At 36.8% G+C, this 27,207-nt stretch overlaps 1 protein-coding gene across 1 annotated transcript; it reads left to right on the forward strand.

The window, feature by feature from the left end:
• Window positions 1-19,555, forward strand: LOC113083504 (acid-sensing ion channel 1-like). The gene is made up of 3 exons (XM_026254558.1): window positions 1-409; window positions 18,075-18,270; window positions 19,475-19,555. Exons 1-3 carry the CDS (start codon window positions 45-47, stop codon window positions 19,553-19,555), a joined length of 642 nt encoding a protein of 213 aa, XP_026110343.1. The 5' UTR covers window positions 1-44.
• Window positions 19,556-27,207: the final 7,652 nt, after the last annotated feature.

The following is a 27,207-nucleotide window of genomic DNA, read 5'->3' on the forward strand; positions in this document are numbered from 1 at the left end:
ATCAGCTTCTACTTAATTCAAACAGCATTTCAACTTAAAGAAGCATGGATATTAAAACCGAGTCTGAAGATAACCTGGACTGTGATCGGCCCGTGTCCATTGAAGTGTTCGCCAGCAGGTCCACGCTCCATGGCATCTCACACATGTTCAGTTATGAGCGCCAGTGCATCAAGCGATGCCTCTGGATCATGTTTTTCCTGGGCTCGTTCTCGTTCCTGGTGCTCGTTTGCGTGGACCGCATCAAGTTTTACTTTCAGTACCCCCATGTCACCAGCCTGGACGAGGTCACCGCGCCGATGATGGCGTTTCCGGCCATCACCTTCTGCAACCTGAACGCTTTCCGCTTCAGCCGCGTGACGCGCAACGACCTGTATCACGCGGGAGAGCTGCTCGCGCTGTTAAACGGCAGGTGAGTTGTATGCAAACCTGTAAAACACATTTTTAAATGACTAGGACAGTGACAACGTTTTTTTTAAAGAACAGGACAAACGTCAAGTGAACGCTTGAAATATATTATTTAGTTAGGATGCTTTACATAGTTAGCACGTGAAATAGGCTACACATTAACTAAACGAATATTATTGTAAAGCGTTACAATTGTTATTAAAGTCTATATATAGGCTATTTTCACACAAAAAAAATTAAATATGTTAAATTAAACGGAAAAGCAAGCAAGTGTGCATGATTTAGCGTGCAGCCAATACAAATAATAACTGTTTCCTTACCTAAAATCAGTCTCGGTTGCAGAACCACATATGTGCTTCTGAAATTATCATCTTTTTCTGTTTATTGCAGTAGTCTGTCTGTGCAATATGTGGCCGCTCCCTTTAAATTTATTAAAAGCATGTCACTCATTCATCACGATCTAGCAAGGTTCCAAACACACACACACACACACACACACACACACACACACACACACACACAAATTAAACGATGAAACTTTTCGTTAAAAAGAAGTTAAGAGCATAGAACTTAGCACTGGACAAAACACGGTGACTGCAGTGGTGAGTGTGTGTACTCCAACCTAAACGCATCTGATTGGCCATTGCGTTTTATAAATCATCAAACATGTCTGTGATTGGCTACATTGCTCACCTCTGTGAAAATGCATTATAAAATCATTTGTTTTGTGCTCCTGACACCAAATTGGATATCTTGATGGCGGGACAATAGGCTACTTAACTACTAGCTACATTATATTTTTCTTCTTCTAATTATTATTTTTTTTTTCTGTGTTTGAGGAATTCAGAAAGAGCACCAAGCAACATTAATTGGTTTGAATGAAAGGTGACTTTCAACAGAAATTCACTGTCCACTTTTAATGGTTGACAACCATTGTTTTTTTTTTTTTTTTTTTTTTTTTTGTTGCTATGCTAAAACTGTGGAGTGCTAGAATGCCTTACTTTAATTACTAAATAACTAAAGTTTGTAAATTAGATTCAAGGAACATGTAAACAATTTTTACTAATCCAAATGTTTTACTTTCGTTAAATTCTGTCCTGCTATTGCACCATCTGTATACATTTTTTGTTGACAGCAGTTCCTTTGTTAATTAATTTTTTATTTTATTATTATTATTAATTTATAAAGACCAAGATACAGTATGCTCAAAGTCTGGATTACAATTGTTTGGAGATGTAAAATGTTATAATGTTAATAATATATATATTATAAATTATTATACACACTTTATCATTACACAACATTTAGGGAAGCATATATTTTATATTTGTGAATTAGCTTTGTGGTTCTGTTAAATTTTCACAAAGATTATTTCAAAACTATCTGAGAAAGACCTTTAATTTACTCTTGTTTACATTTGTTTCGTTCCATATTTGAGCTGTTTTTTTATTTTATTTTAGTTAATTCATGAGGTTGATGGCATTGTGAAAGATCCATTTGATTAAATCTTATATTTTGAGTATTACAAAATGAAATATTAGCCTACAAATATTGTTTTGTAAAGCTGTCTTCTAGTGAACACATGAAACAGAAATTATATTTAGTTGTTGACACAGAGGTAAATTAGATCTGTTTTATCTCAAGGTTTACGTCTGTATGATTCTCGAGTCTGGCTGTTGTTTGTCAGAATTGGACTGTCATCAGACACTCTTTGTAATTCAATCCGAATCTGTATTTTAGCTTTGATGGGAGTTGAAAACGTGAGCTGTAAACATTCTGCCTCGTTGAAAATGAGAGGAGAGTTAAAGCGTTGACTAGCCTGTCTGTAAATGAAAAATGATTTCATCCCCTCAGGTGTTGAAAGCCCCGGTGAGGGCTGAAGTGAATTATCATTGATTCGATGTAACTGATCACACCATGTGTTGTGCTCGCGGCGAAAGCGCAGCCATTAGAGAAGCAGAAGTTTAGCTCCGAGTTTGGATTCTTCTCTCAGACGTGTGACTGTCACTCCGTGGTCAGAGACGCTCCAGAACTCATCGAACACATCAGTGTCTCTGTTGGCAGTACAATCGGTCTCATCGCTTTTCAATAACAACACATTTGGCAGGAATGAATAATTGATGCTGGGTTTAAACTTTTATTGAGAAGTCACCCTTTGCTGGATTACTTTTTAGACATATATTGCATTCGAAGGCTTTCTGGTGTGCTTTTTATTCTGAACAGCTCATATGTCAGTTCCAGATCGAAGCTACATGCCTGTTCTTTGACATTTTGGTTTGTTATTATGAGTATTAAGGGGTCTGAAATGAGGAGTGTAGATTTTGGTGTCTTGTGGAGAAACATCTGAAAGGAAGAGGACAACGTCTCCACTTACTCCCCATTTAGACTAACTGTTGTGTAGGAGAAACATTTTAGATATCTTATGTTTCCATCCTGAAATAACTACAGTGTTCTTTGGGTAACTTATAAAGCATATAACAACTTCTAGTTAGAAGAGCATTAGTCTGTCATTTACATCATTTCTTCTATAAAGGCATCGCTAAGGAAACGTGACTACAGATAGAACATAGCAACCAATTGGAACCCAATCACCATGGGAACTGGAAGAGCATCTAGGCAAAGTTTCCACACTTGCAAACACAGCCAACTATCTTACTTAATGACCAAACGGATAACCAATTTGCATACTATATTTCATGAATAGTATACAAGATTAGGGTTAATGCAATCCTAATGTTAGTAGGTCAAATACAATATTGAATGTACTTTTGCTGGATTTTCAAAATGTAAATTTTTGGGATAATATTACAATCCTATTAAAGAGTTTAGCTCCAAGCGTAATCAAACACACCTAAACCAGCTAATCAATGACTTTAAGATCACTTGAATGCTACAGGGAATTGTGTTTGATTAGGGTTGGAGCTAAACTCTGCATGACAGTGACCCTCGAGTCCGAAGTTGCCAAGCCCTGCCATTTAAGAACCATTTTGGGTTCAAAATGACCTTTTACAGTTCTTAAAAGAACAATTACTTTAAGTGAAGACAATTTAATGGAATGGAAAAGATTCCATAGATGTCATATTTTCTTCACAAAACCACTGATGATAGTAAAAAACCATGGTTTTCGAGGTTTACACAGTCACACCTTATTTATAAGTCCAGTTCTAGTTCGCTATTAACAAACCATTAACTATGACTCTTGCCTTAATGAACTCCTAATTTGATGCTTTTCAATAGTTAGGTAAGGTAGTTATTAAGGTTCGGTATTGGGTAGGATAAGGGATGCAGTATATGGTCATGCAAAGATGTCATGTTCTTTATAAGTACTAAGAAACAGCCAGTATGTTAACATGCTAAAAAGCAACTTTAATATTGAGAACGGGTCGCTATACTCAAGTGTTACTCTTTACACGACAACTATGTACTAAATACATAACAATATTGCCAAAATGGTCCAAATGTGAACAAAATATTGTTCATGTGGAACTGCTAAAACAACAAAAAAAAACTGTAATATAATAGCAGAACAGTATTTTGCAATGTCATTTTGTAAAGAAACACTATGCCCCTGCGCACATACCTACAGAACGAACACGTAATACGCATCCACGTGATGTCTCAGTTTCCACAAATTTGATTTTTAATCTAAACGCTGTTGTCTTATAAAGACATGGACAAAACCCATTAAAAGCCATTTTTAGCTGTCGCGTAATCTAGTGCAAGCTGCATTATATTTGGTGAGGAATGTGAAGTATATGACTGTAATGTCATTGCAGTGCTTGTGCTTCTCTTGTAAAGCATGCATTTTTGTTCATAGTGAAGTTGAGTGTGCAGTTTGGGATGCAACCAGCTTAGGAATTTGCAGTATTCATGTTACTGTTTGAAGATCATACACTGCCCGTGATATGGCCTTGAGTAAGATGCAGTGACAGCTCAGGCCGATAGTTACTGTGGCGTGACAGGCAGACCTTTCCTGCTTTATTCTCTCTGGGATTCATCAGCAGATGTCATCACGGCTCTATTGAGTCTATTAAAGAAGTTTCACTGACAGTCACATTCACAAGCTAAGCAAAAGTGATGCCCTTAAATTTAATATGCCCTCAGTCCACCGCGCTTTAGTCTGTCACATCAGAGCCGCATTATATGTTAATGATCCCATATACAGTTTACATAAGAATTGTATGAATATGTGCATGGAAAATGAAGTACTTTAGTTTCAGATCTCTTTCTTGACTCATTATTAGACTGACAACACTAAATGTTTTTTTGGATGCTTACTGCCCTCAAGATATGGTTGTTTTTACCCCTTTAACTATCTATTTGGTGGAATATTTTTTTTTAACAGCCACAGCAGTAAATGTGAGTACTACTAGTAGTGATGCTGTATTTATTAAGCAGTGTAGTGTGAGGTCATGTGATTACTGTGATTATCTTCTAATTGCAGCAATTCTGAAACACTCGTCATTAAATGCTATATACTGCTTTTTTTTTTTTAATGGGAGGAATTGTACACTTTCTCTACTGTGCAGTGCACAGATGACGTGACCTGAAAGAGTCTGGATGTCGGTGAGTGACATTTTAGATCATCTGATTATCATCAGTTCTCTTCTCATCTCACGTTAAGATCTTTTAAAGAGCTTCGTTCTTCTTCTTCAAAGATCGTTGGATCTGTGTGAAATGAGATCAGTTGAGCTGAGTCTCTTTCAGATGTTGTCTCTATTTCAGCTTTGTGTTTGTGTTGAGGTTAAACGCCTGGAGCGTTCGGTCTGTTTATTTATTTTGTTTGCTGTCAACTAGCACCTAAGTTAACTTCTGCCTGTTTCATTGCGTAATCAGTTCTGTTCTTTTCCACCGGGCCAATATTTAACAGGTGAACGATTAATGCTGGCAGCCTTGGAGGAGCGGCTCTGAATATTGAAAAGTTCAGAGAATAAAAGGCAAAAAGAAAATATGAAATGACTAGAGCGTGTAGAGGCAGAAATGGGACAGATTGCACGTTCAAGCTTCGGAGACGGTCTGTGGTCTCGAAGACCTCAAACAGTTCCTGTGCGCGAATGCTGTTAGCTACGCTAGCTCAAAATGCGCGTGATGTTTTGTTTTGAAATGTATTAGAATGCAATTTGTAATTCAACTCAAGTGTGTTGTCATGAGGTACGCAACATTAACATAAACTGTCTTCTTCTACAGTCAGTTTTTCTCTTTCAGCTCAATTATTGTCATGAAAGAGCAACAGTTTCTCCTGCTGAGAATCTCATTGGGAAAGCAATGCTATGAATAATACGTATCGATAATATGTGATGTGACACATCTGTTTTGGCAGCATCTAATGTATTATTTTGTGTGTGTGATTTGGATAAAAAAAAAAAAGTGTTTCATACCATCAACATCTGTTTCTCAGTTGTACTTCGATGCAGGTCTAAAACCTGATGGACAGCAGCAGGACGCATATCGATTCTCTCCAGCAGTCCGAGCTGTCACAGAATGACTTTGCAGTTGTGAATCAGTGTTGCCAAAGATCTGCGTGACGTGAACACATTCACCTGAACACATTCCCACAAACCCATCTATGCACAGAATTCGACTTCACCAGAGAGAAAAAAAAAAGCAATTCCCCATTCTGCTCCGGCGGGATATTTTTGGCCTATCGATCCAGTGTTCTGTTTTGCCTGAAGCTCAGTAAGAGAGAACCGCTGCACAATATATTAGAATGTCACTAGAACAATCTCAATTTTCCAGCACAAGAGTCGCAAGCGCGACCCGTCAGCATGTTCTCGATTACACACAGCTGGGGGCTTTCAAGAACATGGCCTGAGATGTTCTCTTCGACATGTGGCCTTGCTGTTTTTAACATACTACACCATTTCTTTTTCTGGCTCTGTTGATAAATTAATGAATGGATGTTTTAAAGATTGCTTTCAAATACAATTGAATCTATTTAATTAATGAATTCTATAAAGCTTACTGTATTGTGTATATGATATGCAAATTTCCAAAAGCTCGTTCACTCCCAGGATTAAACTATAATGATAAAGATGTTTTACAATCGCTCTGAAGAATAGCAGTCACACCACAACTATAACAATAACAGGACCGATGAATGATATCATTAGAATCACGTTCAGAATGATCTCCTAAAGCTGTTCAATGATGAAAATATTGACAGTCAATCAGAATTTTTCCTGCTTTAAAGAGTTTGAGCATTTAAAGGGGCATCTGACATAACAGCACTTTTAATAAACAAAATATTATCTATGGTATAGACACTAATATAGTTATTATTCTTAGTGATCAAATGTTTGCTGAACAGAAAATCTGTTGGACACTATTTCTTTGCCATCTTCTACATTAAACATAAAATTAAGGCCATGCAGGTAGGACAAATAATATTAACCAATATTAACCAGCCACTTTTCTCGATCCAATCAAATTCCAGATCCAAAAGTCCCGCCCTCCATTATTTCACATTAAATAACATTAAATAATAACTCAAAAGTGCATTGCATTAATAAGTTAAATGTGTTGTGGATGTTGTTATCATTTCATGAATGTTTATTCTGACATTTTAAACCAGTTTTATTTAGCAAATTTTAATTGACTTAAAATTGTAATTAAAAATAATTCACTTTTGGGAAATAAGGCAAGATGATGCAAACTGCTACTTCCAATTTGTTTGACACACTGTAAATGGAATGCCATGTTTAGATCATTTCATTTTTTACATTTAAGAAATTGTTTTATTTATTTATTTTTTATTTTTTGGCAACATCAATGCGAATATGGATGCTGTGCACTTAATTCATTATGCAGAAATATTTTTTTCTCTTAGAATGCAAATAGTCAGAATCTTTTAAATATTTTAATTAGCAAATACCTCTATTCTGATTGGTTGCAGGCTCCTGGCATTTCAAAAGTCCATGCCGTTTGTTTGCAAACATGTGACACAATTCTCCGCAGTGTAACTTCCTGTTGCCATAAGGTGTTGCTGCTGCGGTAAGACACGAGGCATGGCGACCGGGAGCCGAGGGGGCTTCAAAGGGATTGGAGGGCTGACAAGCGGAAGCAATTAACTTGTGTCTCATAAGCCATGTGATAAACAAGGATTTATCCCCATGTAATTAGCACTGTTTGTGAAACCGCACCGGTTGTGTGTTGATATACAGGCCCCGCTGTGCTCACCGGCTCTGTCATTTCGCGCCTTTGCGTCTGGGAAATGCTTCCGTGCTTCTTTGTGCCACTTCACAGCTTGGAAATTGAAGCATTATTGTTGCAAGAGTTTAACAGAGTCGATGGAAGAGCAGAACAGGATGGACTTGTAAATAAAAGTCCCGTTTGTCGAAAATGTATTGTTTCAGAGGGTAAGAGCAGTTAAAGGGACAGTTCACCCAAAAAACTAAATCCTGTCATTGTTTACTCAAAAAGTTGTTTTTCTGAACTGCGAGAAGGTATTTGAATGATCTGTTCCCACATTATTCAAAATATCTTCATGTTTAGAAGAAAGTAATATAAGGAACATCTTGAGGGTGAGTAAATGACAGAATTTTGGGGTGAACGACCCCTTATAAAGTCACATAAAAACTAACCAGGTTGTGTTTTGGAGGCTAGTCTTCATAATGATGGTGTGCAAGTTTCCAAACAGACTTTAACTAGCTAAACCACTAACTTAAGCTTCTAAGATGGTTAAACCAGATGTAATTGGTCTGTCAGCACCAAAACAGTATTTAAATGTGTAGTTCACCCCAAATTAAGCTTTGGTCAACCATCTTTTTTTAGAGTGTGGTTTATACACTGAAAACCCTAATAAGTTGACTGAACTAAATTTATTGAGTAAACTTGTTGCCTCAATTTAATTGAGTAATGGAGTCTCCCAAAACTTACATATTTAAGTTTATTTAACTTGACAGTTTTGTAGACTACCTAAATCCCTCAGAGGTTTAAATGTTGATACATGATTCATTTGAAGTCACCATTGTGGTGGAAAGTGTTTGGTTTAGTTGGGATCTTGGTCCAGTTACTTCTGGGTTAATTTGTCTCTTGCTGCTGTATTGGTGTATTTTAAAATGCTGTTTTTGTGGTGAAAAAAGACAAATTTAAATGAGCTCAGGTGTTATCTGATGTTTATTGTTGATGAGAAAGTCATCACATAATACGTATTTGAGACCATAAAATAAGTTTTGTTTGATATTTTTAACAGGCACCAGAAGTAAAATACTTATTTTAAAGATGGACGAAATGAATGTGTTTGAAATAATTTGAGTAAAAGAATCAATCAAGTTTTCACACACACGGACTTCTAGATGTAGCATATGCATCACAATAATGGTGACAAACAAAAGAGCTCCATAGCACAAACTCATCCTTATTTTCCAGCCTTTTTTGTTCTGATTGTCACCATTGATGTGATACATATCCAAATTCTTGATGTCTGTTTGTGACGACATGATCGGTTTTCTAAAAGTAAGTACATTATCTACAAAGTTTATATCCATAAAAGTATATCCATAGTTGCAGCAATACATTTTATTTTACTATAATTAGTCACCATTAGAAGCAAGATAGTTGTATGTTAGATCTCAACTCTCTTTGCCACAGTAACAGTGTTTTACAACACACAAGTTACAGCAGCAAGAGACAAGCTAACACCAACAAAGAGCTGATAACACCTGAGCTCTTTTAAACTTCATCTTTCTTCGCCACAAAAACAGCATTTTAAAATATACTGTTATAGCAGCAAGAGACAAGCGAACATAAGAAGTATCTGGACCAAGATCCCAACTAAACCAAACATTTTCCACCACAATGGTGACTTCAAATGAATCAAGTATGCACATTTAAACCTCTGTTAATTCTCAATAAGAGCTTATCTAGATGTCTGACAGAAATAAAGTCACAGAACCTTGTAAGGAGGATATGTGAACATCTATATTGGATGTACAGAAGACATAAAAACCTTTAAAAAAGACGTCATAAAAATATTCTCTCCTCAGTGGATGTCTTTTCAATGTCTGCAAAGACATAAAAATACTTTTTTTTTTTTTTACAGTGCAGTGTAGGGTTTACTGTATTTTCATAAATATTGTGACAGTTTGTCAAAAGGTCAAAGTTTAAATATGCTGTTATTTGTTTTAATTCAGTGTGCTGTCAAAAATAAGAACATAATTTTCAGTTAAATTTACATGTTGAGTTAACTTAAATATATAAGTACACTTGAAATTAGAACCAAGTTAAGTGAACATAATTGTTTAAGTACATTAAATAAGCATCAAGTTTGGTGAACTGAGTGATTTAAGTACAATCTACAAAACCGTCAAGTTAAATAAACTTAAATATGTAAGTTTTGGGAGACTCCATTACTCAATTAAATTGAGGCAACGAGTTTACTCAATCAATTTAGTTCAGTCAACTTATTAGGGTTTTCAGTGTACAGTCTACAAAACCGTCAAGTTAAATAAACTTAAATATGTAAGTTTTGGGGGACTCCATTACTCAATCAATTTAGTTCATTCAACTTATTAGGGTTTTCGATCTAACGAGTTAAGCAGTAACTTTAGCTGCCATGTTCTTTCGCTCAAAGGAAAACGATTGGGCCACTTCATAAAATACTTAAGTTGTCGTTTTCAATAATCATCTCAAAATCACGTACCACAAGGATTTAAATTAACATATTTCACCAGTAGAAATCATGCATAACAACTTTATATCTACATAATTTTAGTCACCGAACATAGTACACAAAGAAAAACTTCCTCTTGAATTGTAGTTCAGCAACGAAACAGACCAAAAGGACGAATTTTGTAACCCACCAATCAGTGCTTTTGTTGTCTTGTTGCTAGGCAGAATTTCTCCCATGGCCAATCACATTAAAGGAAGAACAGAGTGACGTTGAGTTTTTCGAAAGGATTACTCATGATTTTGAGCTCACAACACTTGAAATCTTAAGTTTATGCATTTTTAAGGTAAATTAGTTAAATTTACTCATATTTTTAAGTGACAGGGCCAAAATGCAAAATTTTAAGTAATGTTTAGTCAACATTACTTGATTTTTTAAGTCAAGGCAACATTAGGGTTTACAGTGTAACCTGCTTGTGACTCCTTTTGTAATACAAAACATAAAAGAAGATATTTTGAGGAATATCAGTGAAAGTCACTTGCCACATTTCCACTGTTGTCCAAAAGCGGGTGTGCTAGCACATGCGAGGGCCAGTTGCACTTCCACTGTCACTTCCAGGGCTTGTTCATGCCTCATTGGTGCTTCCTCGGGGCCACCAGCCAGTGTTTTTGGCCCAACGAAAATCTTGGGCCAAAGCGGACCAGATGGGGCTAGAGGAGTGTTTACGAACAAAGCCAGAGTTTCTCCATGTCTGGAGAGTATCAGTGCGTTGGATCGTTTCATAAACCTAACAGCTATAACACCAGCATTAAAGACTTAAAATTATTTGAGCTCAAATCTCACTTTTAGACAGCAGAAAGTGTTTGAAATGACGTCTGTTTGAGATCCCATGTGGATTATGATCCCCATAAAAGGCAAAAATATTAATGAGCGATACAAAAGACTATGCACGCTAACCTTTACCACAATAAACATGCTAAAAAATAAGACATCAGCTTCTGATCACAATCGCATATTTATTTTATCTGTCACAAGTCTCGTCTCGAGACTTCAGCTGTGCATATGTCATAAAAAATATAATGGCTTTTGTTCGGGAGCTCCCACTGCTACTCGGGTCATATTTTCGAAGGAAAAAATATAAATGATCCTTCTTTCTAAATGTGATGTATGCTGTGACTACAGATAAACAGAAACAGACTCGACTGAAAGTAGTCTATGTGATCTCTTTCTTTATGAGATAACGGTTCATACGGCTTTATTTATGTTTGACTAATTTAATGCATTAATTTAAATGCATCACTTATTATTGTAAAACATAGATACTTTTGGATTCAAATCTTGAACCAAACATGCAAACAAATGGCTGCTTTTATCATATGTGTTTTGTGATCGCGTTAGTTCCATTGACTTATTTCTTATTAGTTTTCTGATAACTTCTCTTTGTTGGTGAAATGATGGGGTTGCATGATGTTGTTCCTGAAAGACGTGTAAAGGGTGGGTTTTAATGAAGCGCAGCGGAGCTTCTGGCCTGACGGTGGAAACACATCAGGTGCTAAAAGTCTGAGGCTATTAGCCTTTCCCGGCCCATTTAAACCACTGGCTCGCACTGGCCCCACAGTGGAAAAGTGGTTAATAGGGTCCAAAAGCAACACTGGACCCCTTTGGCTTTTCCTGTTTGGAGGGTAGAAAATCATAAGCGTAAATCATGCAGGACTTGCATGGAAATTCAGGTTTCAAAATGGCTTTTATGTAAATGCAGATCCTAATTATGTACATTTGTTTGGTCGGAAAGCACTTTAATATACAAGGTTTAATGCGCTGCATGTGTTTACTACGTTAATGCACAGCCAAACTGCATAATGGGAGAAATCCCTTATCTGCTTTATTTAAAACCAGTTGTTTGCTTCCAGAATGGCAACATTGCGAGGAACCCCGCTCTGCCTACTTTAAATCTCTCGGAAGGCTTTTGAGACTTCCCAAACAGTTCATTCTTGGAGTTAATGCGCAATAACGGCGAATTTGTTGCGGCGTGAAGTTTAATCAAGCCGCGTCACCTCTCTTGTAATCTGAAAATGGCTGTTCGAGGAAAACCACCATGAGAGAGCGATGAGGCAGATGCTCTGTCATTTGTTATTCCATCTTTGGAAAATTAAAGTGCTTATGGCCCATAATCCAATTGCGCCTTTCCCAACCCTGCTTACCGAGCTTCACACTGATTACTTTAGGGAGTTCTGGCAGGGCAATATTAAAACTTTGCACACACATACACAAAGAGAGCAACCGCAGAAGGAGTAGATACAGAAACATCATAACTCAGTTGGTGGAGTTCCTGGCAGCATCTGCTTCCTGTTGGCATCATCAAACCCTGAGTCTGAACGAAGTTATAGAGACTCATAAGAGCAGAAGAAGGTGCAGGGGCCTTAAACAACCAAGTCACAAAGGCAAGACACTGCAACAAAAACAATAGTTTTTCAGTCATCAATTTTGAGTTTTTAAGACTATCTATTTGCATGTGCAGATATCAGTTACTATACGTATTTTAATTAAAAGCAGCATCTCAAAAAAATGTTAGCAGCACTTTCATACTCCAAATTTTGCGATTTTTATTCTTGGCTTTATTGTGAAGGATTTTACCGAGGGATTTGAAACAACATGAGGACGAGTAAATGATGGCAAATTTTAGCTATGTTTTAAAACGTTCCTCTGTGAAAACCTACCTGAGCTCATGACAAAAATGAACCTATGAGAACTTTTTCGCAAAATGCGAAATACGTGACCAATAAGTGCATATCAATGCAGTTTCCAAAAGAAACGAACACTAGAGCTGGTAAAACAGCAAGCACTTGTAATTGTTTTTGTATAAAATTGATAAATTCTTGTGTTTTGTGTCAGATCATGTTTGAATGTACTGAATCTTACATTTTTAGAGGTAACTGACATATATTTGGATCCATTACTTATTGTACAGCTTGAAATATAGCGCAAAATTCAAATTGACTACTTTACAATATTTTAATTTAGCTTTTTATGAAGGTTCCCTTTTTTTAGTTTAGACGAAACATCTTTTGTGTTCAAATCTCGCTTTAAAATGTGCAAAGTTTAGGTATACGAATATCAATAATGCTCAAATAAGAGTACAATGAAGCATGAACTCTTTCATTAGTTGACTGGAAAATAAAGAAATAAACTCTGAGGATCACTTTAAGACCATCTAATAAAGCAGTTTAAATGCTAAACTCTCATTGTTGACGCATATAGTCTCGCTTTGAGCTCACTTTGTCACCCCGCTTTGTAAATAATCATATTCTCAGTCTAACAGAGAGAAATGGCGCTCCACTCACGGTCGCAGGTAGACCTCGCTCGTACAAACGCTAAGCCAACTGCTCCCAGCAGGCATTTAATAAGAGAGCCGTAACAGGCCACCGGTCGAAATTCAATATTCTCTAAAGGTGAATAAATCACGAATCGCAAATCCGTGCCAGATCTCTGTGTGGGCTTACTTTAGAGTGGGAAAATATCCACCCGTCGGAGGTGAGATGGTGAAGCCAGTGGTCTTAAATTGAGTTAACCTTGCGCTGTGGTCAGCCTCGCAGAGCGGTTGTTCTTCTGTGTGGCTATTATTAGCAAATCGAGATATAAAAGGTGAGGTTAGCAGGTTCTCCAGTAAGCACTGGTTAGTCACTCCCCCACACTCGCCGGATGGGCAAAGAAAGGATATTGCCACAAATAACAGTGATATGGACTTTGACCGAAGCAGAGCACCTGTTCTCACATAAATCCTCCTGTTTTGTGAGGTGCTAACAGTGTTTCTGGGAGTACTTGGGAAGAAATCCTCACAGGATCATGTCCGAGGAACAGTTGGAGCTTTTTCAATTTAGCTCTGGCCATTTGCCACCTTTTTTTCTGACAGTAGAGAGAGGACGAGAAACTATTGTGAGCTGGTCACGGTTTTGGCTTTTACATCAAGACAAAATCAAAATTAACTGTTTCCCTTGTCTTATTGTGTGTTTTATCTGTTATTTAAAAGAAAAAAAAATAGTTGTTTTAAAGATTAATTTTTTTTTTTAATAGTTCATTGCAATTAAATAGAAATAACTAGACTTAAGTCAAAATAGCATGATACAAATAGTCATAATTATAATTTACTTGTATATTCACATGTTTTAAAGACAAAACACATTATTTAAAAAAAAGACCATATACTTAAAATAATATATGTCTCTGTTCTTGTTATGTTTATTCTCATATATATATATATATTGGTTAAATTAATATGTTTCTGGTCTTATGGTAAATGTTTTAATAAATTATGGTAAATGTATGCTTAATCTTTCTTACCCTTTTTTAGAAAATATACGCAAATTATATTAATATAGTCAAAATCTAATATATTCTAGTCTTATTTTTCATGTTTCACTTATTTTAAAAAAGAAAAAATTAAACGTGAAAGGAAAAAGTCTTAAAAAAACAAAATCAAGATTTAAGTAAAAACTTTTTTGTTAATAGTCAAAAACAATATTGACCAATTACCTAATATTTGGTCTAGAAATTAACAAACAGAAAGACATTAACACATTATTTTAAATGTTGATTTGAATAAAAAAAATGAAAGCTGTCAAAGTTAAACTGAAATATCGAGTCAAATTAGTATTCCTAATGTAGGCAAAATTTACTATTTACTTTCTACAACATATGTTTAAGGTCCTATTGTGGAAAGTTTCATCTGTTATTTTAACGAAGAAAAAAGGTGTTTGATGTATTCAGAGTTGTTCACAGTGTTCAAGAGATGGATTCTCATGCTAAACATGGCCAAAGTTTGTAAAAATAATTTGAACGAATGATGGAGAATTTCTGCGCTGAATATTTTACTTCCGGGTTGGTACACGTTTCGGCTGTTTTTTTTTTCGATCGTGGGTCTAATGACGTAAACGATAGTGAAACTCTTTATATGAGCATTAGTGATGGGAAGGTCGGTTCTTTTCTGTGAACCGATTCTTTCGGACAGTTCGATTCAAGAAACCAGTGGGAAAAAAATGGTTTACCAATTCCTTTACGCTCGATGTGATGATGTCACTGGCGATGACATAATGGTGTCAAGTCAATCAAACATTCAAATCATAGACTGTATAAAAACAGATTAAAATGTGTAAAATCAGTAATCATAACTTTAGTCAATTGTAAACTTTTCATGATTATGAGGTGTTTAACTAAGTTTTGCAACAACACACCCAAATACAGTTACATCAATAATGTGCTTACGAGGATTTAAATCTTGAAGATATAAAGCAGAAACCATGATCCACTTACTATACATAATCCATTGCGATTTATTTGTTATTAAATAAACGTATGTTTCGCCAGGGGGCTGTACCATGATGGTAGCTAAACAAATTCAGAGTTACAGGATTAGTTGACAAAGTTGACAAATCCGACCCTCTCCAATCTGGCTTTGTTGGTACCATGATTCTGATCCTCAGTTTTCTGTTTTTCATGTATTTCCGAATTATGAAAAAGTAAAAAAAAAAAAAAAAAGCCTAGCCCCTTTTTGTTTTGCTAAACTCTAGCTGCAGTAGTTGTGAAGTGAAACGGCACGTGAATGGAGTTTCAAGTTGATTTGAAATGTGGCTGTCAGATCTGAATTAAAATGATTTAGTCTGAAGGAGAAGATTAACAAACCACTTATGAAATCCCAGCTAATGAGATCTACTTCACGCTCGATGGATTCCACAGCTAATTGAAGTTATTTTTTCAGACTTGTGATGATTAACAGCGAGGGGGCCTCAAACAGGAAGTTCCCCCTGTCATGTGACGCCCCTCCCCTACAATAAACACAACCGATAGCATGTGAAACTCTGATTCTGTGATGAGGAGAAGAAAAGACAAGGTAAACATCTGAATGGGTTTTCTAATGTGATATTAGCTTTCATAGAGATGATGAATGGTAGAAATCAAGGCAATAACGGCCGTGTTGAATCAGATGGCAATGTTAGTGTTGTACTTCAAGATGTTCCCGTCTGCAGTGTGTTTAATTCAGTTTAATGCCAGCAGCTCCGCGGGAGAATGTTTGTTGTAGAGATTAGCCAGCTTAATCGCCACTGAAGATGAGATGTGTCAACTACCTCAGATTATCAAACTCCACATCAGTCGAGCACTGCGGAAATGGCATGCGTTTTTAAACCAATCACAAGAAATATTCTATTTAAGATGTTGCCTTTTATATTGATTTCCAGGTATATGAACGTCATCTCAGATGCTTCTCCTTAAATTTCTTTGGAGGAATATATATATATATATATATATATAATATAGGGTCTATGAGTAGGGCTGGCTTACAATGGGAGCCTGTCAAGTGCTCTTGTTGTGGTCAGTGTGGACTCCGAACTTCCCTGAACTGACAGCGGCGCAGACTAAGAGGATAATGGGCCGGGAGCGAGACGGGGACAGCGCTCTGTGTGTGTGCTGTCATGCCTGCGTTTCGCTGTCTCTCTCGAGCCCGTCCGTCCTTCTGTCTCACCGCCTCCATTAATCTTTCACTTTGTGCTGCAGCAGCGAGAGGAAACCTGCCTGACAGCTCGTCTGTGCGGCGAGAGGTTCGAGGAAAGAGCAACAGAGGGACGCGGAACGGTCTGGCGGAAATGAAACCAGCTCCTTCCAACGGACGCATTCACACCCGTTTGCTCACTAAAACACAGTGTTTCAGAGACTAAAAATAAATAAATCTGGCCAATTGTGTAGTACTATACAATATTGGTGAACTATTCCTAAAAATATGAGATATTTCCAATCTTGTAAATAATATTGCATGTCAGTTATCTGAAAGAGTGATTTTCAGGACAAGATTTATGGAACCCCAGGTCTATCTTTGTATTTGCTAGTGGATTTTATTGTAACGCTGCGGTCATGCCGCTAAGGAAGCCTGACAAATGTCTTAATTGTGAGGGTAATTACTGAAAGTCATGGCTGAGGTGTAGTAAAGCCCCGTGGGATCTTTGGCTGCTGTTTTAGTGAAGATTTAAGAGTATTTTCCTCTTCATCCTTGAGTGTTAGCATTAGGGTTATTGAAGAAAGAATAAACGGGCAACATTGGTTGTGGTTGCCTCTGAACGATTGGTTCATGTTGTGTGTGGCTTCCTTTCATTCTTTGTCTTTCAAAATCTTTTGCGTTCATTCAGAAAACAATGAAAAAAAATGGAGAAGAACTTGCACCAGAGTTTGTGATTTGGCAGGCTTTTGTATTTGCCTATATTACTGTTAAATAACGGCCACGTCTGATATGTGCACTTTATTATACTTATACATATTCCGGCAAGCAACTCCTGAGGTAAATTTGAAAACTCTGCAGCCACCAGTTCCAGCCAAACTTCATAAAGTCTTTTGGCAGGTTTCTTTGTCTACATATTCTATTCACTGTGAAGAAAAGACTTAATTCCTGACCATTACTCTACTGTGAAGTGACATATCAGTTTGCTTCTTATGACATTTGTAGTGTTCTTCGAATTAACAACCATTCTTGTTACGTATGAAGTTTTGAAGTTATTAGGTGATCTTTTAGTTTCTTAAAACAATACCATTGTATTTAAAGAATGTTACAATATTATCAAGATTTAAAACCAGTTTATAATGAATATTTGGCTATTTATATACAGTAGTCTTTTGCTGAACGTCTTCGTATTTGCATTATTTAAACTTTGATGCATACATATTAATTGTCAAGCACTGAAATAATTAATTAGTAACCCACAATAAAAAAAGAAAAGAAAAACTTGTATATTTGTTAACTTTAAGATATGTTGCACTAGAGGTAAAACTTGTATATTAATTGTGATTCACATCCCGTTCTGTCCGTTCTGCAAGTTTTTAAGAAAAAGTCTGTCAGCAGTTTTGACTTTTTCATTTTTTAGCCTTTAATTGTGACTATTGAGGTTAGTCAGGAAATCATGGGTGCATGTCCATTGTACATGATGACTTTACCACGGTAATAAAATACAGTTTTTTTTCTTAAAGAGATTCAGTGTGCTGGACTCAACATGCTTTCCTGATTGCAAACATCTTCTCTTATCAGGTATGAGATCCGGGACACACACTTGGTAGAGGAGAGCGTTATGATGGTCCTGAAGGATAAGGCGGACTTCTCCTCCTTCAAGCCCCGTCCCTTCAACATGCGCGAGTTCTACGACCGAACAGGCCACGACATCAAGGAGATGCTGCTGTCCTGCTACTTCAGAGGAGTCGAATGCAGCCCCGAGGACTTCTCAGTGGTGAGTTTGAATGCAAACTTTGTTTCAGGTGCAGAAGGACGCCATCCGATCGGTGGAGACTGGAATGATGGGGTAATTGGGTTTGTGTTTTTCAGGTACTACTATTTTTTGTTTTTTAAAAGGTCTTCAAGTGTAATTCATAGGTGCACCAGAGACTTTACTGTCAACGTTCCAGAGCGGAGTGGACTTGTGATCTTTAGGTCATGTGTTGAGTTGGTACAGTTGTACTGAAGCGAGCATTGCTGTTCGATTGAGATAGTGAGAGATTATTTTTACCCATGGAGTCATATCGATCTAATCCTCTGATAATACCGTGAAGAGGCCACACTTAAAAGATTCCTTTATTCCCTGCTGATCCACGGATAAGGGATCTGGAATGGGTTTATTCGTCATCATTAAATCAGATACTGTATACATTTTTTTTTTTTTTTTGGAAAGCACAAATGTTGGTTTCCAAACAAGTACAGTTGGTTACATTTGGAGTGTATTTGGCAAAACTTTTAATCGACACTTAGCTAATCGAGCTAATCGAGCTAGTTATTTCAATGAATGCTCAGGCACTGCGATTGCTAGTTTGATTGAAGCTTTAAGACATTATCATCCTGGTTAACGTAAATGGCTCTGATGGAAAGGCTTTTTAAACTGTGCTGTCTCCATCGATTAGTTTAAAGAGCTGTTTGAGAGGACCGTATCGATTGTTAATAATATGCGATTAATTAGCGTTACTCTTACGAGAGATGAACACTGACGGTTTCTGGTGCTGCAGAAGACCTGAACGATATTACGATTGATTTAAAACTACTCCCAGTGCAAAGTCTGAGTTTGTGTTCGATTTATCTCGGCTCTCGACATCTGAAATTTGCCAACTCAGCTTTTTACAGTCATTCATAATTGAATGCTTTGAGAAACCCGTTTTCGTTCCAAGCCAAAATCTCACGTTTTAGGCACTAGAGATATTTGTAAAGTAAAATAACTGCTTTTTTCAATGTATTTAAATATGTTCTGATTAAAACCACTTCCTTTAAATGACTCTCTTTCAATAGAGTGCACTGTTTCAAAACTTTGGGCTCATTATTGGAACCTAAACCTAATCTGCTGACCTCATGCTTGTGAATAATCAGCTCATTATCATGCATACAGTATAAAGCCCAGTTTTAAAAGCATATGCTGAGATGTAAGCAAGCATCTGTGACATTTCCTTTAGTGTCCTGGTGGACCCATAAGCCCCAGCTGCTGTGAGCTCCCTGTGGTGGAGCGCACACGTGTACGAGGGGCGTTGTGCTGATCTGAGTGTGTGTTTGTGCTGATGTTGAACAGCTCAGCAGAGAGCAATCGCGCTGTATGATGAGACACACGTGAGCAGTGAAGCACCTCAACCAGCTTTACATGACACATGTGTGAGGCCTGCTGCTGTGGCTGTATATCTGCTGTCGTTTGCTCCATCTTTCTATATTTCTCTCTATTTTTTTCTTTAGATCAGTCTTTTTTCTAGCATTGGCTGTTCATTCTAGGTCGAATTCATTCAACTGAAGCTCTTGGCCATTGTAGCTGTCGTTCATTCTAGTTCTCATTCTAGCTATCAATTGTTCTAGCTAGCTGTTGTTTGTTCTGGATTTCATTGAAGCTATCTACTGTTTGTTCTATCTTTCTTTCTTTCTAGCATTGTATTTCTGTCTATCGATTGGTTGGTCGATCGTTATCGATAGATAGAAAGCTGTAATTTTAGTTTGTTCTTTCTTTCCATGTTTTTGTTGTACTAAAGATCAGTTCTAGCTATTAGTGATCTGTGCTAGGTATTGGTCAATGATTTTAGCTAGCATTCTAGCTATCTGCTATGTTTTTCTGTCTTTTAGTGTTGTCCTTTTTAGTGCTGTCTATCGATTGTTGTTTGTTCTAGCACTCATTGTAGCGATCAGTCATTCGTTCTAGTTATTTGTTCTATCTAGCATTATCTGCTGTTTTTTGTTATCTATCTTTCTGTGTTTTTTTAGCATTGTCTGTTTTTCTGTGAATTGGTCATTTAGCTCTCATTCTACCTATCATTCATTTTAGCTATCATTCGTTTGTTGTATTGCTCTTTTGTTCTTTCATTTGTTTTGACAAATTTGTTCCATCTGTCATTTCTTTCTATCTTTGTTTGTTCTAAAGTGAATTCATTCCAGCTATTGTTTGTTCTACTGTTCCGTCTAGCATTATCTGTTGATCAATCTGTCCATCTGTCGTTAGTTTGTTCAAGCTTTCTGTCATTCGTTCTGTGATCTGTTATTTTTTTTTATTGCTGTTTTGTTATTATTATTATTATTATTAAGCCACTGTGTTGTTATTATTTAGCTGTTTCTGTCTCCAAGATTGGCTTTTATTTTGCATCGCTCGAAAACCGTCGAGTCATGCATCTCTTGGTAGATGTTGCACCTTTGTGGATAAAAGGGCCAGTGTACTTTAATTACACTCTCATTATATCAAGCCACACATCACCAGAAGGGTCGTTTAGTGTAGGTTCCTTTAGCAAAAGAACACTGCGACCTAAAAACAGCCCCGAGTTCAGTCGGAGTTCAAGCGTCTGTTGATGATTGTGCACATAAATCCATCCGTCTCATCCCGATGCCTCAGTCCACTGCTCCTGTGATGAAGGGTTTGAACTTCCAGAGGAGAGAATTCCCTGTGGAACGCCAGCGGAAAGTCTTTTCAAACTAGAAGTTGCCATGAAAACAAACTTTACTTAATGCTAAACTCCCCCAGGAGGACACATTTCATTGACTTGGATATATCCACCCTGTGCAAACTTAGTATTTTTGCTACACATTACCTTTATCCTAGATGAACAGATTCCAGCAGTTTTACAATGTTACTCTAGCGATTTCTAATGCACCACTAAAACATCTCTTGTGGGTGTTTTAACCTCATGTTGTGGGTTTCTGAAAAAGCTTTGGTTTTTACAGTCCACTGCATGATTGTTATTTTTAATGCATTAGAAGGGCTGTCCATTTTTCAAATCAAACGAATGACTTAATATTCCAGTTATTTACTCAGATTAATTACGTCTATGAATCTGTGCTGAGAGAAGCTGCCAAATGAAGACTTAACAACATTGTTGCTGCTGCCGACTAGAAAATATTAAGTGACATTAACAAATGACAAATACATAGTAATTGTTGGTTTTACACAGCTTAAGTATGAATCAGAGGCATGATTAATTGCTTTTTTTCATGTATATAATTAATAACACAACATGGACAACAGACAGCCCTGTGCAATATATTAACATTGTGTCAAATGACATTTTATTTTTTTAATTGTTACATATCACAGGTTAATTTGCTTTCTGCTAATGAGTGTATTTGATGTTGGTGGTGCTCAGAAAAAAATAACGAGAACATTTGCAATGCGAGTCTAGGCTGGAAATTAGCATTTCTGTTGTGAATTTCCTCCCACCGTGAGTGAAGTGTTTACGAGGGTCTTCAATGTGCTGCTGTCTGCTACTATCCTCCTTTTTTGTATCGTCTTTTTGGAAAGGAGGATGTGTGAATGAGTGAGTGGGTGTATTGGCTCACGGCGTTATGGCTTTAAACCATAGATTCCACTAGTGCTCGCACACACAATAGAGCTCATTTTTTGGTATTCAGCCCAATGTGAGTGCTTCATGTGGGTGTTGCTGTAAAGGTGACATGTTGTGCCGGTCCCTTTAGAGAATTACAACTTGGTGTTCATGAATTCAGTGCTTATTATTAGGTCATGTAGATTCACTGAGGTCTTTTCTGCTCCTCAACACCTTTAGTATTTCTTCTGTGGCTGTGTTTGATAAGTCATGAGTTGATAGTTTTGTTATATAGCATAGCAGAAATGCTACAGGTGACGCGGCAGCTTCAGTATAACAACAGTGAACTGCGGTCAGATGGGATGTCAGGCCATGTGTCAATAAAAACGAATCTCCCTGTCATCTCAGCCGTTAAACTGTGCTCGTAGCATGCACTCTTCAATTGCATGCACAAATACGCCGGCACACACTGTAGACTATATCATTTCATATTTTTGCTCGTGTGAAACTACAAGCGTGCATGTCAGAACTACGTTACATTCGGCAGCAGCAGCTCTTGAAGTAACAGCAAATTAAATTAGTTTTTAATTTTAAATGTTAAAATCGATAGCTCTCAATTATACTGTAATGTTAGTAGTCAACATTGCATATAGTCAATGTTTAAATATTAGGGAAAAAAATAACAATTTCCTGGAGACATCTGTAGTTTTGGCATCAAACTCTCGCCTTCAGTCATAAAAAAGATTCCATTATATATACAAATATATACTGTATTTATGTTGTTTCTACATAAATATGAAGATTCAAGGTGAAGTTATTGCGATCTAAAGGTATATTTAAAAACTTTAATGTAAGGCGGTATTAATCATGATTAATTGCGAATAATTTCTGAAAAATTCGCCATAAATTAGTTTGAAAGCACTAGTTAAAACACACAACCCCCTGGCAGCATAGTAACATCTAAAACACACTAGCAACTGAATAAGAGTGCATTATACCTCCTGGAACACCATAGCGAATGTATACAATGTGTTGAAACACCTTAGCAAAAATTCAGAAAAATAGCAACATCCCTCCATAGCATCGTTGTGGGTTTTTTTTGACATGCAAAAGCTCTATTTTCTTTAGAATTCATAAAATCGACGTGCAGATTAATTTACATAGAGTGACTCTGCTTCCTCTCGCCCCTACAGATGTTACATTCTGACTGATGTATGCTGGTCTTATGAATACGAGATGGGTTTGATGGACAATTCATCAGGGCTCAGCACTTCATGCATATGAGTGTTCCCATTCGATCAAACAGGCCCGTCTTTCTTCAGACCTCTGATTTTTCTTTTGTCTCTCCCTCTCTCGAAGCACTTTGATGTGAACTCCATTGTTCAGTTACCACTACCACACAAAAATACGAAACCGCTCTGACCATATTAACTCTTTTTTTGTAATTCAAGTTTAAGGAAGTTGTGTTTTTTTTTTGTTTGTGTTTTTTTAAGATTATTCTCCCTCGCAAACAGAATCGTAGGATGGGAAATTGGAGGCCCTTTGTGAGTTTAAGTCAAAGCCGATTACTTTCACTTCCAAATAAACAGCATTTGAGACCGGCCCAAATTTGCATTTTTATGCGCGACCGAGTTAAAAGATTCCCTGCTTTGCATAGTCGCCTATTCCATCGTATTATCAGAGCCACTCTCAAGCACAATGCATTTTCATAACCATCCCACAGATTCTTGGACTTCCTGATCCACTAAATAATCTCGTGATGTTATAAAAAAAGATCCACATGAGTTATTCTTGTTTATTGCAAGCAATGAATGCAGCTCTTAAACTGTTTGTGTGCTTTACGAAATCAGAAAGGCATAGCGTACAGTATATACCCTTATTTAAACAAATAGCATGTTTAATAATAAATAATTATTTTGTATTATTCTAATATTTTGTGAATGTTTTTGTTACTTTTGATGGTCTTTTTTTATATATATTTAGAAACAATTTAAAATCATGTAAAGCACATTGCATGAACATGCTTTGTGGGCATGTTTTTCATAATGATCGGACTATAATTTCACAGAATCGTGGCGCGTCTCCCTTTCTCTCATTTGTATGCGGCGGGAGATGGGAGGTGATATTTCATCTTCACTATGTCAGAGGGGAATGGTAACACTGGAGTCTCGTCCAAGAGGTCAGATGGTGATCGTGCATGTTGTTCAGACATGACCCCTGCTGCTCATCAAGCCCATAACCTGCAGCTAACACACACACACACACACACACACACACACACTTTTACTCATCACACACGGCTGAACTACAGATCTGAGCAGGTAAGGATTGACATCAGTGGCCAGTCTGTGGCTAATTTGTGTTTTTATGATAATGATCTCCTTCGGCAAAGCAGATTCAATCAGAACGCAATTATATGCAGTTATAATTAATGAATGTATATTGGCAAACAGTTCAGATGTATTAGAGCCGCTGAGGCTCGTACCACTCAATATGTTTGAACATTATAACAGAGGCCTGTAATTAAGATCCATTTCTATAGTGAATAATTTGTTCATTTGTAATGTACGTTTAGATTTAAGTGACATTTTATTATTCCAATAGGAAGACATCAGGTCCATTTCAAAACCTAGTGAGTAGTGGTATTTTAATATTTGGCTATTGTCTTAGTATTCATTTTGAATGAGCTATTTTCAGTTTTAGTCTTAGTAATTTTCCTGTGTAAAAAAAAAATGCTATGATTACGAATGCGCAACACTTAATTTTTTTAAAGTTTTTTTTTCATAAAATAAAAAAAGTATAGTTCTGTAGCTTAATATTTTTTGTTGAAATTAAGTTAAATTGTCGAAATGAATGTGATTCCTCTAATTATACACCAAAATAATCAAAATAGTTGATTTTAGTCTTTTTATCAACTTTATCAATATTTCTCGTCTGCCATCTTAGAATGTGACTGTAAGAATGTATGTAAGGGTTAAAATCGATCGGTGGTTTGCTTGAAAATCGCAGAAAATACGTACGTTATAAGATCAGTTTTAGAATCGGACTTGTGCAGGAAATCACATGACTGAATATAGATAGTATAAAACAGAGCTGTTCTGAGGTGCATTTCCCAAAACCATCGTTAGCTAACCATGAACGTTATTACTGGTGAACTCTATTGGTAATGATGGAACTTGCGACCATAGTTGCTTTCGGGAACCACACCCCTGGGACGGCAACTAATTCATTCTCAAATGTTACTTTACAACCAGGCATTTTGACAGATCTAATTGGTTAAGCCCTCCCCTCACAGTTTGTAGCCCCGCCCACTCATACTTCCCACCTGAGGTTACTGTTATCGAGCCAGCCAATCCGTTTCTCAATGTCCGTCTCCACATGATTCCAGGAACATTGATAACGGGGCTTGAATCAATGAAATCTATTGGCTTGACACCTGCTGTCGCATGGGCTTCAGATTGTGTCTGGCTGTCTAACTGCTTGAAATTGGATCCAGAATGCACCAGAAACATTTGCACACTTTAGGCCCGTGTCGCTTAAGCGCTTTAGCTGCAGTTTACAAGCTCTTGAAGTTCTCCCTGCGGTGTCTTCATTCTCATTCAGGGCTCATCCGAGACCTCGGTGTTATGATTCCCACAACCCCTTTCCAGGTCAGATCAATCAGTTCTCCATTACTGTAGTGATCAATTAGATCCCAGCTGGTGAATTATAAATGCAGGGCTAATGAAGAACAGGGTCATTAGGGGATAATATGGTCTAATGTTTTACATATGGGTCCTCTGTGGGGTCTAAGCCTGGAGTGACCGCTGTGACAATATGCCAAAGAAAAGAAGTTCAGTGGTTTCGCTTTAGTTTCAGATCTTAAAGTCTTTTAGAAATGTATAATTAAAAGTGGAGAGTGGCTTGAATGAGGAATTCGTTTGTACTGAGATTTTTTACTTCTAATGGAGGCTTTGGTGTAAATCCTGAAGGGAAACATCTGAGAAGTGTGAAACTTCTCCATTTACTGTTTTAAAGAACCATTGAGATACTAAAAAAGGTCTCATGTATGGCTTTTCTTTATTAATAGTGGCTGCGTCTTGTTAGGTTTGAGAGATTGATCTGCTAAGTAACGAGTGGAGCAGATTCGATATTTCTCTATGAAGGCATTGGAGATCCAAAGGATGCAAAGCGTTTTATTAGCATCTAATTATGTGTGACGATCACTTAATAGATCCAACTTAACCGAGATAAATTGTCAACCCAAAAGGTCCATGGGATATTGACTGAATTATGTATTCTGTGTGATTTCAGATTTTCTCTGCAGCCCGTGCAGTTCTGTCAGGACTTGAAGCTTGATTGACTTTTTGTAATCGCTTTTAATAGACTGTGATTTGTTGGCGCATGAAGTACCACCACTGAATTTATATTATGTTTTACTCAATTAGCGGGATTGCAATCTGAATTAAATGTCACAAGAATGTAAATTAGTACGATTAAAAAGGGTCTGTATATAGAAAGCGTTTTTCGGCTTTCCACATTAAATAAAGTTTTTATTTTTAATGATCAGTCTAAAAGTGCTATGACTCAGTTATTGGTAAAAAAAAAAAAAAAGAGAATCATTTGAATAATGATGAAATAATTATGCATTTCATGACTCTTTCTGCAGGTTGCATCATACTGGCAAAAGTATACTGTATAAGTGAGTCATTTGATTCATCCAGTTAATTAGTTCAAAAAGTGATTTAATGACAAATAAAGTGACTGATTAATTCAACCGACTCAAAGACATTCAGCTTGGAGTAAAAAAAAATCAAGAATGAATTTGGTGACTATGAGTTGAAGTTTTATTCAAATTTTATGTTGAGCAACAAATGTATTCAAAAATTTGAAAACAAAAGGACTTATTTTAGAATAAATCAAGTGAATGCCTTTTAACGAGCACATTAATTATTTACTAATTTGTTCAGGAATACACTTAATATATGTTATTTGTGGTGAGTCATTAAATAAACCATTAAACTGGTTTAATCAGTTTCTTTCTGGGATGAATCAAGTGATTATCTTTGACTAAGTGACTATGTTTGTTCAGAAACACTGATTCATTCAAAAACGAATCAAATGACTGTCTATTTGAATGATAATCAGCTCATTAGAAGTGAGCTCCGTTCATGAACTGTGTTCTGACTGACATGGTCTCTACCACTGACTGTAAAAAAGATTACTAATTTACGGCTAATTTTGGACTAGAGTCTGTCTGCACAGTAGAGAGCAAAGTTGAGCTGGGTCCCACTTGCACTCCCACAGAGTCAATAGCAAACACACGCCCCTGACCCTTTTTTAAATTAGCCGGAATGGTCCAATTTTTCTCTGCTGATTGCCATATAAGAGGCTTGTGTTAAAATAGGGTAAATACAACTCCA

Source organism: Carassius auratus, unplaced genomic scaffold, assembly GCF_003368295.1.
Source record: "Carassius auratus strain Wakin unplaced genomic scaffold, ASM336829v1 scaf_tig00038470, whole genome shotgun sequence".
NCBI classification, from domain to species: Eukaryota; Metazoa; Chordata; class Actinopteri; order Cypriniformes; family Cyprinidae; genus Carassius; species Carassius auratus.

Bases quoted from the DNA above. Each gene is read 5' to 3' on its own strand.
- LOC113083504 (XM_026254558.1), top strand. From the start codon at position 45: ATGGATATTAAAACCGAGTCTGAAGATAACCTGGACTGTGATCGGCCC. The intron at 410-18,074 runs GTGAGTTGTATG...TTCTCTTATCAG, and splicing joins CTCGCGCTGTTAAACGGCAG to GTATGAGATCCGGGACACAC. The intron at 18,271-19,474 runs GTGAGTTTGAAT...CATTTCCTTTAG, and splicing joins GCCCCGAGGACTTCTCAGTG to TGTCCTGGTGGACCCATAAG.